This window comes from Podarcis cretensis, assembly GCF_951804945.1.
Source record: "Podarcis cretensis genome assembly, chromosome: 15".
NCBI lineage: Eukaryota > Metazoa > Chordata > Lepidosauria > Squamata > Lacertidae > Podarcis > Podarcis cretensis.
This window is the reverse complement of record NC_137185.1, coordinates 27,518,870-27,535,504: the sequence shown is the minus strand read 5'-3', so window position 1 is coordinate 27,535,504 and position 16,635 is coordinate 27,518,870. Positions and strand designations below refer to the sequence as shown.

General features: G+C 48.0%; 1 protein-coding gene across 4 annotated transcripts in view; it reads left to right on the top strand.

The window, feature by feature from the left end:
• The first annotated feature begins 1,238 nt into the window (after positions 1-1,238).
• ZBTB16 (zinc finger and BTB domain containing 16) overlaps positions 1,239-16,635 on the top strand; it is a 203,219-nt gene continuing 187,822 nt past the window's right edge. For 2 of the 4 annotated variants that reach the window (XR_013833338.1, XM_079954706.1), the window contains exons 1-2: positions 2,649-2,847; positions 6,093-7,382. Coding sequence is in view for 3 of the 4 variants with exons in the window: in XM_079954706.1 (XP_079810832.1) it covers positions 6,145-7,382 (1,238 nt within the window). In the remaining variant the exon portion in view is untranslated. Of the gene's footprint in view, positions 1,428-1,801; positions 1,910-2,648; positions 2,848-6,092; positions 7,383-16,635 lie in introns of those variants that run through there. The other 2 variants (XM_079954708.1, XM_079954707.1) reach the window with 2 other exon arrangements.

Genomic DNA, 16,635 nt, shown 5'->3' with positions numbered 1-16,635 from the left:
TAGCGGGAAGGTAAACGGCGTTTCCGTGTGCGGCTCTGGCTCGCCAGAGCAGCGATGTCACACTGGCCACGTGACCCGGAAGTGTCTCCGGACAGCGCTGGCCCCCGGCCTCTTGAGTGAGATGGGCGCACAACCCCAGAGACTGTCAAGACTGGCCCGTAGGGGCAGGGGTACCTTTACCTTTACCTTTTACCAGTCCTCCGAAAGCACAAAGATATGTTGGACCCCCCCCCCACACACTCCATTTGGAATTACTGATTCTAAGAGGATGGACTGTGTGTGAATTATTTAACCCTCTCACTTCTGCAGCTACTCATTCCCCCCCCCCCGCCCTGAAATCCTGGACAGCCGCTGCCACTCAGTGTTGAGCTACATGTGCCATTGGCCTGGCTCAGTAATACCGCAGCTTCCTATAACCTGGACTGAAAAAAAGACCCCCCCCCCCCATTTTGTAGCGCATGAAACACCCTCTCGAGTTTCAGGACATTTTGACTTCTGAAGTCACCATCCCAGCCACTCTTCCCACCGTTGTCCTCCCCAACCCCTCGTTTCATTTAAGAATTTTTAATGATGGTGATTTATATCCCGCCCATCTGGTTTTATTAGCAACTCCTGCGTGGATCTACCTGGGCGTGCGAACTACAGTGGTACCTCGGGTTACATACGCTTCAGGTTACAGACGCTTCAGGTTACAGACTCCGCTAACCCAGAAATAGTGCTTCAGGTTAAGAACTTTGCTTCAGGATGAGAACAGAAATTGTGCTCCGGCGGCGCGGCGGCAGCGGGAGGCCCCAGTAGCTCAAGTGGTGCTTCAGGTTAAGAACAGTTTCAGGTTAAGAACGGACCTCCGGAACGAATTAAGTACTTAACCTGAGGTACCACTGTAGTCCGTGTGTAGCGGGGAGACGCCGAGGACTGGCGAGGAGCGAAGAATCCCCTCCATGCTTCGCAGACGGCAGAACACTGGATGGGTGCGGAGGACATAGAGTCTTTGTCTTAATTTTGGATGCGTGGTGGCAAAGCGCACGCGTTTTCTTGTTTTAACCTGGAGCGTGTGTGTTGCGGTGCGGACGGGGGCGTCCAGCTGGGGCTCGTGAGTTTGTGCAGCAGCAGGTAGCAGCAGGGAGGCGGAGTGGAGAGAGGAAGGAGGGGGGCTTTTATCCCTCCCCCTCCGCCCCTCCCGTAGGCGTCTGCTGCCGCCGCCTCCATATTTGATCCGGGCAGAGGGAGAGCGCTGTCCAGCAGCAGCAGCAGCCCTCGGGAGCCCCTATGGCGCGCGCGCGCGTGTTCCGCGCGTATTTTCCGGATCGGGCTTTCCAGTAAACCCAGCGCAACTTTCTGGGGCTGCCCCTCTGAGCGCATCGGGTTGTCAATCCGGAATTCCACCCACCAACCCACACAGAAGAAGGTGCGGCGAGTTACAACAGGTCCGCGCTGCGTAATACTGTGCTTGAAACGGTCCTGTTCCTTTAGTTACTGCCCCGAAAACATCTGGTCACTGATGGACTGGATCAAAGGGAGCTGGGCATGTTGTGGGAGGGGAGGGGGCTCATTTTAATCCTACTAGCCCCCCCCCCCCGGATCATGTGGACCGCTTCTCTGCGGTCCCCATGCGCACGGCGTTTCCACGGGTCGAATCCCAATCCGGAGTCCCTAGGAGCGCATCAGGAAGCGTGTGCGTCGGTTGGTGGCGAACCTTGTCTGGGTCCTGAGTTGAAGGCGCTCTCTCTCTCTCTCTCTCTCTCTCTCTCTCTCTGTGTGTGTGTGTGTGTGTGTGTGTATGTGTATGTGCGTGTGTGTGTGTGTGGTGACGGAAAGTGGGTTAAGCGCACGAGCGATTGGGTGGTATCTGTAACACCAAGATTCATTTGACTCAAGGGACTGAAAAGAAATCCTCGGGGAGGAACTGGTAAGTGGGCTAAAAAAGAGTGCATCTGGGCACGTGCGGAGCGCCCCTGCCGTGCACCCTCGCTTTAGGGAATATTTCCATCAGAATGCAGGCCAGACATCCAATTCCACTGCTGAAGCATCGGCGCCTCTCCATTCCCAAGGCAGCCCCGTCCAAAGATCGGGGCAGCTTCTTCCACTATGTCCCGGCAGTCCACTGCGCCGTCCTCAGCCAACGGGTTCTTCTGCACGCGAGAACCGCGTATGGTGCAGGCAGACTAGCACTTAGGCAGCCACTCGAGGTGTAAGCAAGCCCCGTTGCCCTCCTTGGCAGCAGCAGCCCCTCCCCTTCCGCGCCTCCAAAAGCCGTCGAGCAGGTCGAAATTCAACAGGGGTCCCCTCTCCTCCCCTCCCTCGCTCCCTGTTGAATTTTCTCGCGTGACGCGGGCGCAACTCTTGAGCGCCGGACTCTTGGTCCCGCGCGTAGCCAATAGTCCAGCTGCAACCAGAGCAGCAGAGGCGTCTTCGGCAGCTAGGGGTCAGGCCATCCCCGACTTGGCCGTGCGGCCCCGGCGTCCGGCTCCGGGCGCTGGCTGGCCGTGGCTAGGCCGGGTCCGGGCGCTGCGCCGCGCGCGGCCGCTTGTGGGCAGGAGCCGTCGGTGCCAGCAGTCAAGATGGTGCCTGGCTGGGGCTTCGCAGGGGAGGAGAGCAGGGGGCGGCCCCGACGCGCCTCGCCAGCCGTGGCAACGTCAGGCAGCCGCTGGTGATTTGCTAGCCGCGCCGCCGAGCGCAGCTAGAGAGCCTGAGAGCGGGCGCTGCGAACTCGCCTGACGCGCCGGCGATGCTGTTCCTCCGGCCGCCGCCGCCGCCGCCGCTCCTCCGCCACTGCCGCCTCCTCCTCCTGCCTCCGCCGCCGCTGCTTCTTTAGCAGCCCACAAGAGTTCCGCGGTGCAGAGCCCGGTAAGTCTCCGCGAGCGGGACCGAGCCAAAAACTTGCTCCTTGGACTGGCGTGCGCAATTACGCACGGGGCAAGCGACGGCCCCCGAGGGCTCCTGCGCAAAACTTGGGGTGGGGGAGAGAAAAAGTGCCCCAAGGAAGGGTCTTTTTTTGTTGTGGTGGTTGATGGCGTTTTTCTTCTTCTTCCTCCTTCCCTCCCATTCTTTGGAGAGGGGAACATAGGGGGGAGGGTTGTCAGTTCGGGACACTTTGCAGGGCACCTGGGGAGCGCTCCGCAAGTTTTTCGGGGCATTTATTCTTTTTCTTGGGGAGCGGAGTGGCGTGCGAGCGCAGGACAGTGGCCGAAGTCGTGGAGCGTGTGAGCCTGGCTGGACTACGGCACGCGAAGAAGCAGCATTTGCGCGCCCGGGGAACAATAGATATAAAATAAATTATTATTTTTTTAAAGGCCGAGAAGTAAGAAAAAAGGATTTAAAAGGCAAGGAAATCCCTTATGTCAATAAAATAATCATTTGATGTTAGAAAGCACAAGGAGATTGTGGACTGTGCGCTCGTACGCAGTTGCAAAGGGAACAGCATCCCGTGCAAGAGAGTAGAATATTTGGGGTTTCCTGTTCGAGTGGGGGATACCAACTTGCTCTTCTTCGGGGGGAAGCGGGGCGGTTGCACTTTGCTCCAACCTTGCTATCTTTGGGGATGGTGCAAAGGTCGGGGTGCGCGGTGAGCGCCGGCAGTTGCGCCTGTTGGTTGTGCGCGGAGGCTGCCGAGGGCGTGCGCCGGCCGGGGTATGTGAACCCTGCGTTCCTCATCCTCGTGCCTGGCGGAACAGGGCTCTGCTCGAGGACACGTATTTTGGGGGCGGTCAAATGCGTTTGCAGGGCCATCGGAAGCAACTGTTGGTCAAAATAGTTGGAGGTTGCTCAAAGCGAATTATTTGGAGAAGGGGCACAGACGAACAGGTTAGTTACCCCAACATCAGAATTGCACCTTGTTTTTAAATGTGTGCGTGGTGTGGGGATTGAGGGCCTCCGCCTGCGCGCCGCAACCGGCGCAAAGGGCGCCAGCGAACAACGAGGCTAAAACAACACAGACCTCGGATTTTCGGACTTTTTTTGCTTCCAGCCCCAAAGGAGTTTTGGCTTCCAATTTGATGGACACCCGCGGATTCAGCCCCCCTCCAAGCCCAATTCAAGTGCTTGCTTGGTGGGCAGTATTTATCTCCTCGATCTCAGTTCTGAAAAATAAATGTACACTCTCCCGGCTTAACTGTATTATGAATTGGGTTGCTTGGGGGGGGGGCGTGTTGAAGAGAGGTGCAAAGAAGACGTCTTTTTAAAAAAGCGTTTCCCCCCTTACTCATATTAAATATATATAGATAGGGTGTTTTCTTTCCCCTCCTCCTGCTTTAGTTGCAAAATACGAGGGGATTTCGCCTTGCTTTCTTTCCCCTGCTGGGTTAAATCGCGGCTTCTGGACCTCATGAATATCTCCTTGCCAGTAAACGCGCCCTGCTCGCTTCTCCCTTGATGGCACAGTTCAGACTTGCGCCACAAAGAGCCCTCTCCCGCAGAGTCATAAAAATACGCGCACCCCCCCCACACACAAAATAAACAAATAAGATTACTCCCCAATCTTCACCCTGGATCAATTGTGAACCGAAAGCTCTGCTTAGAAGCTCAAATGAGGAGCGATCCATTCTAGCGCTGGTGCGGATGGGAAAAAGTATTAGGGTTCGGGTATCGAGCCTGGTCGGTGGGAAGCGAGTGAGACCTGACCGGGACCTGGGGACCGAGTCCCGAGTTTCCCCCAGCTCCTGTTTCCTGGGGTTGAATTATTCTAGGGTGACACCCCCTTTTCTTAGTTCTGCGCTCTGTTTGCCGTACGGAGGCTCTGAGGATACTGGAACCGGGTGAGAGTTAGGAGCCCATTGCTTCGTGGTTCGGGGCATTAAAAGCTAAAGAGCTACCTGTGGGTGTTTGTGGGTGGGGAGAAGTCAACACCTCACTCTCCCAGAGACTTATGGTGGGAGTCAAGGGAGGCAGCCCTAGAAACCGGGACCCTCAGAGCCTTCCAACAGGGGAAAGTGTTGCGTTTTGTTATATCAAGTGCAGCTACTGCTGCATTGATTCTAGAAAGTTGTGGCAAAGGGGTGTCCTTGCCTATAAGCGTGCAGGAGGCGGGCGGGGGCAAAACCCTTTTTAGTCATTGCAACCCTATCTCTACCCACCTCCAAGTAGTTGGGGTTAACCTTTTAATGCCAAATCTGCTTTTGCAGTGTGTGCTTGTGTGTGTAGGCTTAGAAGCTGATGTGTTTGTATATATGTGAGAGCCCGGGCAGGAGAAAGGGATGTTAGGCAGTTTGTATATTCACTCTAATAATGTAGTCTAAAGAAGATGCTATTCAGAATGGACTATTTGTCTGTTGGCTGGCTGGGTATCATCTTGGTCTCCTTTGGAGGAGAGTGGGCTTGGGTTTGGGGAAGTGTGTGTGTGTGGGGGGGGAGAGTCTCATATGGATAGTAAAATTTAGGCTCCCCAGCGCTGGCTTGAGTAACCTCCGTATGCGCTCTCACTCCTCTCGGCCCCATGGAACTCCCCCCACTCCTCCCAGGAACAAAGGAGAGAAAAGCTGCTGGCCAGGATCCCAGCCATTCCCCCTGGCTGCACTTTTGTCCTGGAAAAGGCTCTGTGGGGTTGTGGAAGAGGTGATTCTGCCCAGGGCCACAGCTGAAGGCAAGGAGGAAAAAGGAAGGGAGGATGTCCTCCCCCACCCTCTATCTTTTCAAATTGTGGGCTGGGGAATTCTTTGGGAAAGGCTACTGGGGTAGAAATCATGGGTTAGTTTGCTCTCCAGTTATTGTGCCTCCCCTCACAGTCCTTCTACCCATTTAGCTGTGTGCCCAGGGTTAACTTTGCTTCCCACCCACCCCAAGCCTTCAGTTGTCTCTGTCCAAAAGTGGCTTGTTGGATGGAGGGGAAAGCAAAGCAGGGCAAATAGGAGTGTTTCCCCACCCACAATCCCACCCTTTCCTTCCTCTCTCCAATTCACCCATAGGATACAGAGAGACAGGCCCCCTTTCACCTTTGGTGTCTAGTTGTCCTCTTCTTTTGCAGGGGATGAGTTCTCTGTTTGACTTCTTGGGGTTCTCAGTTCGATCTCATCACACTGTGTGCCACATTCCCACCACCTTTCCTCAATTTCTCTCTCTCTTCTCTCCCTTCCTCCATTTCCCTTCCTTTATGACAGCTCCGGATCCTGCAGTGGAAAGACTCCCTGATGCCTAGACCCCGGGAGTGTTATGGATTTGACTAAGATGGGTATGATACAGCTCCAGAACCCCAGCCACGCCACCGGCCTCCTGCAGAAAGCCAACCAGATGCGCTTGGCTGGGACCTTGTGTGATGTGGTGATCTTGGTGGACAGCCAAGAGTTCCACGCCCACCGGACAGTGCTGGCTTGCACCAGCAAAATGTTCGAGATCCTCTTCCACCGCAACAGTCAGCATTACACCTTGGACTTCCTCTCGCCAAAGACATTCCAGCAGATCCTGGAGTATGCCTACACGGCGACCTTGCAGGCTAAAGTCGAAGACCTGGACGACCTTCTTTATGCTGCTGAGATCCTGGAGATTGAGTACCTGGAGGAGCAGTGCTTGAAGATCCTGGAGACCATTCAAGCATCAGAAGACAATGACACCGAGGCCAACATGGCTGACGGCAGCACCGAAGAGGAAGAAGACCGCAAGTCAAAGTACATTAAAAACATACTCATCTCCAAGCATTCCAGTGAAGAGAGTGGCTACTCCAGCCTGGCTGGCCAGAGCCTGATGGTGGAGCAAAGCCCCTCGGTCTCCACCTCCTTCGGACTCTCGGCCATGAGCCCCACCAAGGCCGCCGTCGACAGCCTCATGTCCATCGGCCAGTCCTTGCTGCAAGGGGCACTGCAGCACAGCGGCCCCGAAGACTTGCACTCTGCTGGCGGCCGCCACCCAAACCTGTCCGAGGTGAAGACGGAAGCGATGCAGGTGGAGGAGGCCTCCAGCCACGAGAGCCCGCGGACGGCCGACTTGAGCGCTTCCGTGGGGGACAAAGGCGATGACAAGAGCAAGCAAGGGCCCGGCACCCCCACGCGCAGCAGCGTCATCACAAGTGCCCGCGAACTTCACTACCCCCGTGACGAGAATGCTGACCAGTCCTCGGAGGCGGTCCAAGGCCCGCCGGCTGGGCCAGATCTCATGGTTTCCCACGGCGATAAGACGATGGGCATCTACCCCGTGCTACCCAATCACAAAGGTGACTCCATGCTGAGCATCCCGTCCTCCATGGCACCCGCTCTGCACGTTCAGCCGGCTCTTGCGGTGTCTATGGACTTCAGCGCCTACGGGGGGCTCCTCCCCCAAGGCTTCATCCAGAGAGAGCTGTTCAGCAAGCTCGGGGAACTGGCTGTGGGTATAAAAACTGAGAACCGAGCCATTGGTGAACAGTGCAGCGTCTGTGGGGCAGAGCTTCCGGACAACGAGACAGTAGAGCAACACAGGTACGTCCTTTTGGTTTCCCTCTTGAGCTCAGCAGTCAAACCTTGCCTCCGGAGTCTGTTTTCGCAGTCTACTTTATGCGACCTTGTTCCTCACTTCTTTGACTGCAGCCAGTAGAACTGAGTTTCCTTTCGATAGGCTTGCTAATCTATTTTCTTTGTTAAAGTTAGAAGCATGATGTAGGGTTTCACATTAACCTCATGCTACCCCGAGTAGAATAAATGGGGAGGTGGGGGGAAGAGATTTGAGATGATGGCCAAGTGGGCACCAGGAGAAGAGAGAGGGATGGGAGGCCTGTAGGAAATCCAGCGTCCTCCTCACTAGATTATATAGTCAGAGTTGCACTAGTGGTTTTGAGATATAGCAGAAAGAGGAGCTGTTTCTATCCAGGCTGGTTGGCACTTTCTGACATTTGTCCATTTTAGAAACATTTTAATAGCTAAAGTGGTGGAGGGGCTGATGCTTTGAGTGTAAGGCTAGGTGACACCTGCTTGTCAATATTGTGATATATTACCAGCTAAACATCACAATATACTGATATATCACAATCTCTGAAATAAGGATGGAACTGCATAGAGGTGAACACTGTAGGGCTGGGCGATATCTGGTTTTCAGCATCATATCACCAGCTAAACATCGCAATATACTGACGTATCACAGTGACTGAAATAAAGTCGGAGCTATGTAGAGGCATTGGCTGGCTTCACAGTTTTCCCACATTGTGATTTTTGCACAACACACACACGCACATATCATGATTTGCGATATATTGCCAGGTCAACATTTATGAAACTGATATCATGATATGGACTTCAAACTGGTTTCGGACAATATATCACCCAGCTCTATTTGAGGGTAGGTTGTGATGTATATGTCAGGGTTCCTGGGGAAATAAATGAACTCCTGCCCATTTACTTGGAAGGACATGACTCCTTCTGGCTGAAACCCTGTGCCCACTTACCTGGGAGTAAGTACCATCAAACTCAAAGGGACATACGCCAGCTTAGACATGCGCTCTCAGTTACTACCCGCTATGGCTCCGTTCCAGTCTACATAGTTAGCTATGCCAACATCAGTTTTCTTGTTGCTTCCATCTCATCCCCTTTTATGAATTAAAGTTTGGAGCAGCTATTGATTTGGTTCCTGTTATTCCCCCTCTCCCCCTCCTCCCAAAATGTCCCTCCCCCCACTATCTCTTAGCAAGCTTTATTTCTGACTTCACAGTGCACTTGCGATGTTTGAACGATAATTCTTTTGGGCATTGAGCCATTTTGTAATTGATATGTGACTTTTAAAAAAATGTTTGGTTATTGTAAGTTGTTTTGAAAATCACTTCTGGGAAAGCCAAGTATACATTTTTAAAAATAAATCAAAACAAACAGAAATTTACACTCTGTTTACTACAACCTCAGGGTTGGTTTCTGGATTAAATTTCTCTTTTTGGAAGGGAAAAAGACACTTCCTCTGAAAATGGAGAGTTTAAAATGGATGCTATCAGTTTTGGCTGTAAACTTTCACAGCATATTTTAACAGATTAATTCACAAAAGTAATGTAACCTATTAAGAAGATCAGTGATTTATTTATTAAGAGGGGGTGTTAATACATGGAAACCAATTATGATCTTTGCCAAGTAACTCATACATTTGCTTTGGGGTTGTTCTAAAAACTATGTTCCTCAAGCTGAGAGACTAACCTAATTTAAAAAATAAACAAAATGCCATTATCAGTGTGTGAACCAAGTTTGACAGTAGGGCAGTTCTTTTTAAAATGTTGGGTTAAAAATACTCCCCATTTCAGTTTTGACTTAATCCAACTGCACCAGTTTTCCTGAATACATGTTTCTGGTTTTTGAACATAACTGATCTTTTGTGTTCCTTGAGAGTTTGGTTATATCTTTGGGGAACGAATCTTAGAAAACCTCTGTTATTTGGGGAGAAAGCCTCTTCCCTTTCATGGTTGATGGCTGCTTTGGGAATTGGTTCCTTGTGGCATTTTTTCCCTAGGCTCTGGGTAGAAGCCTGCCAGGCAAATTTGTCTCTGGGTCTCGCAGTACTGCTTTTCCTTCCTGGTTTTGCCTTTAGTGGCAGAAAGCTGAAACTGGTGCCTGAGAATGCCTTGGTTTAGTCCCTGTGCAAACATTTGGCGTCAGTTCAGCGTATAGAGTTCGGCATATTTCTTGTGTATCTAATACTCTGCAAACAAACATATTACAAGGCAGTCCGCTAATAGGATTCAGAGCAAGAATCCTGGAGATGCTCTGAAGTGTTTTAATGAACCAACAAGTTTAATTACTGTAGTCCAAATGTACACACGAGGCTCTGACAGGATGTGCTTTTTCTCTGTCCGTTTGGGCAACTCCGGGTGCGCAAGTTCTGTTTCGGGGTCTTTAAAAAAAAATGCCAGCCGTGGCCAATGTAGGTGTAGTGTATGGCTAATGTGAGATCACTTCTTGCCAGTGAATAGGCAATTCATCTTTCCACATTTGAAGATCAGTTTAAGAAGTCTACCACTCAGCACCCCGCACAGAATTGATGATGCCCATCTGAGCACAAAGGGGCCTGAGCACCCTGCATGTCCTATCTGAGATGATCCCAGATGGCCTGAGATGATGTAACAATTTTTGTGTCATTAGGATTCTGGTTGGACTGGCCAACTCCCTTAAAATAAATAAATACAGATGCATTATTGCAGCAGTTGGTCAGTTCCTTTTCTTGGCCCCAAACCAGAATCCCGTGTTGAATGCTCCAGTAACGGTTGGTTGCCAGTGTTAGACCAACTCTCATAAAGAGCAAATAAGGAGGCGAAGCAGATTCTGGGCTTTGCAGGTGAGGTTCTCACAGAAGGGAATGCTCTTCCAAAACATTAACATTCTCTGCATGCGGAAATCTAGCATGTTGAGGAAAAGGGTTCTGTCCTTGTTCCCCCCCATAGCTGCTAGTGCAGGGAGCATTCAACCCTCTCTGCCCCCTTTCCATTGGAGGCCATACAATCAGACTTGCCTATTCATCTGCTTTTAGGGAGAAGGAGTTCTTATCTGACAGCATTGAATGGCAGTTCGAGCAGTTCCCTTGCTGGAGGAACCCTAGGCAAAGAGTGTTGGGAACAGTGAGCCACACAACTGCTTCTATTAGGCTGCAAACCTATTCTCTCCTTCCTGGGACTATATGTCCCATTGGACTCAATGCAGATGGAGCCATACCATTAAGCCTTGATGTGCACAGAATTCAGGAGTGACCCTCATCTCTGCAATCTACAAGGAACACAAATGCACAAGACCTTTGAGTGTCTGTGTTTCTTTTATATTTCTGTAGCTTGCTTCAAAGACAGGGGTTTGCATTCACCCTTTTATAAGCCAACATCCAATTAAAACCAGTCCCTTTGTCGAGCGTGTTTGTGAGGTGAGGAGACAGAGAAATGAGGCCAATATACCACATGGTTAATAATAAAATAAATAAATAAATGGGTGGCTCATTTGAATGCCCTCTGGGGCAGGGGTAGCCAACTCCATTCCCCCCAGCAAAGGTCTGTAGTCCAGAACATCTGGAGGACACCAAGCCCTGGGGTGTATTTGGGCCAGTCCCTGCATCTCAACCTCTGCTTTCCCACCTGTAAAATGGAAACACCCAGTGGCTTATCTCTCGGTGTAGTTTTGGTTAAGCAGAGACGAATGGTAGGGGCACTGGAGAAATGCCAGAAATAATGAATCATCTTCTTCTACTTTTGGAGTTGAGGTGGGACATGCAACCTGTCTCGGTATGTTAAGCACAATCTTTTTCTCTCTTTGTTGTTAAAGAGCATCTCTCCTTTTATTTGAGTGCTGGGGACAAGCTTTTATCTATCTTTGTTTGCTACAGTGCCAGGGTTTGGCAACTTGGCAATGGTTGCAGCTAGGGAATTTCTAATGCTGAGGCAGCCGGGAGTTGCCAGACCTGATCAATAATATATATATATATATATTCAACTGCAGCTAATCTAAGTGTTAAATTGGTATTTACTTAATTTTACCAATATTGCCATTTTTTTAAACTGAAAACTATGAATAAGAAGGCATAGAATGTATCGGTCTAAATAAGCCAATTTTTTTTTTGTTTGAAAAAGCTTTCTGTTCTGTGCTCTTTTAGATGTAATTGAAGCAACAACTGTAGCTGTCTAGATTATTTATTTATGATGCTCTTAACATAGTCTTGCTGGTTTTCTCAGAAAAAAAAAGATACATGTTGGTTAGGACTGGATGGTAAATATCTAGATGAAGCTTTCTAGTAAGTGGGGTGTTTTTTAAACTGATGGGCACGATCCTGCAGAAATTAACCATGGCTGCATTTGACTGAAAGCCATGTAGTGGTCACAAATTCTACTTCCCACAAATCCAGTCAGATTTTTGTGCTGCTAATTTTTGAAGAATTTTGTGCAGTATGATTAAGGCAAAGCCAGGACACAAGGGAATGCTTTTAAATTTACTTTGAACCTCTGATAGCTTGGCTGATAAATGCCCACGTATATGTAATTACTGGTTTTTTAGTTTTGCAACCCAGACAGTGTATATAACTGATTTGTGTATATAACTTTTGTGTCCTAAACTTCCTCAGGAATAGATTGGTCCTGAAGGAATTCCTCCCAAGAGTGTTAGCAGTTCATTGCATTTCTGACATTCATTTTAACCTACATTGCTATGGTAAATGTTAGAAATGTTTTAGTACGGCATCTGGGTAGCTTTACATGATTTATAAATGATGAATAATAATAACTCTCAGTGTTTTCAGAGACCAGTGGGAAAAGGCAGAAAATTCACTGATAAATCACGAGTGTCTAATGAGCTTTGGCTATGACCAAATTTTATCGTCATTTATCAGAAAACATTGACATTTATCAAAGAATATTAGTAAGTGTCCCCAAACCAGTCTGATGACACACTCTTTTCAGCTACTCACTTGCAGATCTGAAGAATGGCCAAGATCATGAATGACTCTGTTTCATCCTCATTTTCATCTTTTACTGGCAAATGTTGTTGTTTAAAAATTCTCTAAAAAAGGCCAGCTGAGAAACTGGTCCAGAAATATGTAGAATTAATTGAAAATTCTGGAAGATTTAATTGGACTTAATATGCCAAAGGCTCATAGTAACTTTGTCATTTTGTGCTAACTTCATCAAATGACTGAATCATGGGCAAATTATCAACATTAACTGAATTTTTGAAACACGTATGATGCATTTTCTAAGGTTTTATGAGAAGATGTGGGTACAAGCAACATTTTACTGGTGAGAGAAGTTTCATAAGTGACTGGCAAAAGTTTTTCTTTTCTTTATAAGTTTACAGTGTACGATCTTCACAGCCACCCCAATGCTTACTTTTGGGTCAACTTTTTTGCGCTGTGATATTTATTTATTTATTCCTCCCAAAGGTGCCCTGATATGCCTCGTTTATCAAGAGCTTCAAATTTTGACCTCCCCCAAAGTCTTACAAAACTCTTTGCACTAGTATAACTTTATCAGGTCGGCTAAGCTGCCTTTTCAATAAGAAAGCCAACGTCACTCAATCTCTTGCTCTTTCTTAAACTGTGCTTATGATTTTGACCAATTGACCACATCATGAGTTTACAATTGTATTTTTTTTAAAAATGTTCATTTTAATAAGAGGTTTTCTTCAAGGTTCAGGAAAGTTCAGGCTTAATCTAATGTTGGTATTGATTGTAGCTTTTAATTGCGGGCTGAGTGGGGGGTGGGAGGCTGTATAGTTCAAACACACTTAAACACAGCAATATTAATGAGGGTGTTACTCACATTCCAAGAACCAAAGGGCATGATCCTGCCAGAGTTAAGCACTCTTTAAATCCCATTGATTTAGTGGGAGAGAATTAAGCATGTGCACAGCTCCCCCACGGAATAAACATTTTAACAAAGTGCTCAACTTTGGCTGGGTCAGCATGGCCAAGGCTTATGGCTGTTTCAATGGCCAACTTGCCTCTGCATGTCTTTTTTTCCGCCACATTGTTACATAAATGCGGTTTTCAGTGCACCATCTGCATTTTGGAGCCCTGTTCCGTGTCCTTGAAGAATCTTTCCTTTCCTCAATGTCTTTTGCTTTTGGTGTTGGCGATTAGGCAGCAGGGAGAAAGTTGATTCCAGTTTGCAGTTAGGAGCAAACTAGTTTCTTGAAAAGATAAAAAAACCCCGAACCGAAACGAAACCATCCTTTGAAATTTGCGACGTCTCTGAATTTTGCAGTGCAGTTATCCATCCAGCTAATGTGTAAAGACAGGGATATATTAAAGTGAAGTGTGCCTCAAAATGCGTACACCATTGGAAATGCATTATATTGTGGAAAGTCAGTTTGAAAAAAATACGTATAAATCAGGCAAAACCACAATAGGATAATTCTTTTTACTAAAATGCTGTTTTATTTTCACGAGGACTTTTTAAAAAAATGGGCAAGCTGATGTGGAAATGTGGAGACCTGAATTTAAGATCAGATAACTGAGAGAAACTGAAATTGACAGATTGGTTCATGCCTAGGGGTTGATGTAGCAACCTTCCCTCCCCCCCATATTTTAATGTTGTGTTAATGACGCATTGGCTAATGTACTCCCGAATCCCTTGCAACCTGAATTTTTGGAATCTCTTCTGCTGTCCACTCCCAGGGAAAAGAAAAACCCTCTTGACAGTGATTACTTCCAGAGTTTGTAGGCTAGGTTAGCAGTCTCGTGTTTCTCGCTGATGGACCTTATTAGTGGCACCTGGCATTGTAACCCGCTAATGGAAACCAGCACTCTCCCACTATGGGCTGGCTGACAAGTAGCTCTGTCAGGCAGCGCTTGCCATGCGAGGAAGTTCTTATTAGCTTTATGGCCAAGAGAACTCACCCCCCCCATTCAGGAAATGAAGGCTGCCGTTAAGGTCCACGGCTCTGACCCCGATCGTGTAACCTGCGAGCGCCGAGGAGACCCCTCCTCAGGAAGTTTGGCGGCCAGTTCAGCCCTCTCTGGTTCTTGTCACTGGGGAAAGAGGGAGCGCATTGTGGAGGGTAGGAGCCTTGAACTTTTTGATTTATCCTGTGGGGGACTTAAATGTTTCCATGCGTGGAATGTGCGCCGAAGGTGGGGAGACCCCTAGAGAAATATGTGCTCAGGCCACTTCATTGGACAGTGCTCTTTGCCCTTTGTAGCAGATCCTGAGAAGGGGGGATTTTAAACCTTAATTTAGCAAGCGATTCATCCCCTGATTTTTTTTTAAAAAATACCTCCCTTATAATATCACTCTTCCCATCTCTTTTTGCATTTCTTAAGATCCAGTCTCTAAGCATTATGATTTCCTGCATGCCCCTGTCCTTATAAAAGGAAACCCCAATAAGGTACCATCTAGCAAGATTTGTCCTGAACACCATCAAACAATAAGTTGTCCATTTAAAGGGTTCTCCAAATGGGAGATCTTGAACTTCCTAAAATCAAATCAGCTTAGGCAACTGCAAGCATTGCCAGGGGGAAATTCCATAATGCCATGACTGCCACCCCAAAGGTAACACTACCCAAAGACCATTGTACTCACCCCAAACTGTCACCTTTTGTCGTCATCTGCTGCTGATTGATGCTTCTTTCAGCCAAGGGATTCAGGAACAGGGACTTGCAGGTGATAGAGCGCCTCCACGATTTTGGGAGTGTCAGCAAAAAAAAAAAGAAAAAAAAAGGGGGGGGGTTTGTCCTTTTGCTCAACCTAAAAGTGATGATCATCTGAGTGTATAATAGAGGTGACTTTCATTGTTAAGAGAATGGTGAGGGTTGAGTATTCATCCCTTTACCCTGATCTGCCTCCTCCAGCTCCACCATCCTCTTCATGTGTGTCAAACTTCTGAAATCCACAAAGTTTGTGGCTTGTTACAGCCTGAACTAAAGACTGAAGGGCTTTTTTGTTTTTTGTTCTGCAAATGATTGCAGCTCTGATATCTGAATTTCTTACATCTGTTAAATCAAATGAAGGCATTGATAAAAAAAAATGTAGTTTATTTATTTATTACTATATATATGAAAATTGTCTCCTTCTTTTGCCATGTTAACATCATTCTGAAGTGCCCCATATTCTGATGAAACTATCTTGAGATCGAGGGTGCAAATCACGTGAATTGAAATGAGCTATCATTGAATGGTGCAATCTTGTTATCAGCTATCTGGTTTCGGTGTTTGTTTCCACCCTCTCTTTGCAAGGCTGGCTCAACCTTACTGGATGTTGATGACCCCCCCCCCTCTTCTTTTTACTGGGAAACAAATCTGTTTCGGAGTGAAAGGCAACACTAATTTGTTTGCGAGATCTGGAGAGGATGAGTGAGGAACATGGAAATATTAGCACAGAGGTTTTTCCCCTAGTTGCCCAGAGTTCCCACAGAGAAGCTTGCAAGTGTCAGAATGACGCCAAACTTCTAAGAAGTCTGAGTAACCACCTTTCTCTTTGCATGAGTGGAGCAGATTCATTTTCTTATCCCGGGGCTGTGAGCAGTAGCTGCCTTTTGCTTCCCTTGCAACTAGCAAGATGAGCGACATTCTCCTTTTCATTCATAATTAGCAACCGTTGCACCCACCCCTTGCTGGTTTCAAGGAATGACTTCTAAAAATGAGTAATTACTGAATATTTCCCATCAGTCAAACATGGGGGCTGCTGCATCGCCTATCACCCGAGTGAAAAACAACAACAAAAAAACCTTCTGTTTGTAGTTAATTTTAGTGGCAGGCGGATCATGTTAACTGGCTGTAATTGCTTCCAGATATGGCCAAGGTTTTTGTGTGTTGGGATGAAGGGTCTGGTAAGTGCTTACTTCCTGTGTAAATTAGCTTGTTCCATTCATACTGGCCAGACCTGGATTGTGTCATTGTTGCTGCAATTTTTCTCTCTCCTGTCCTGGTGTTAGGCAGCTAAATGCTTTATATAGCCTTAATTCTTCACGGAGCTTCCCTTGACTTGTAGTAGCGTCTGCATACTCTCATTATTAATATAGGGACCCCGTGAAGCTGTCTCACAGCATAGCAGACCAATGTTCCACCTAGCTTAGAATCATAGAATTGTACAGTGGGAAAAGACCCCAAGCGTCATCGTCCAACCCCCTACATTACTGTCTACGTGGATGCAGGGGTGTAACGTGGGTTGCTGGTGCCCGGGTCAGGGCAAGTGTTGCCCACCCCCACCCCCAGCACACAGCAGTCTTTTGTGGGCTTAAAAGGGGGATAACCCCACAGATTTGGCTTTCAGCACCTGGTAGGTAGAACAAGATATAA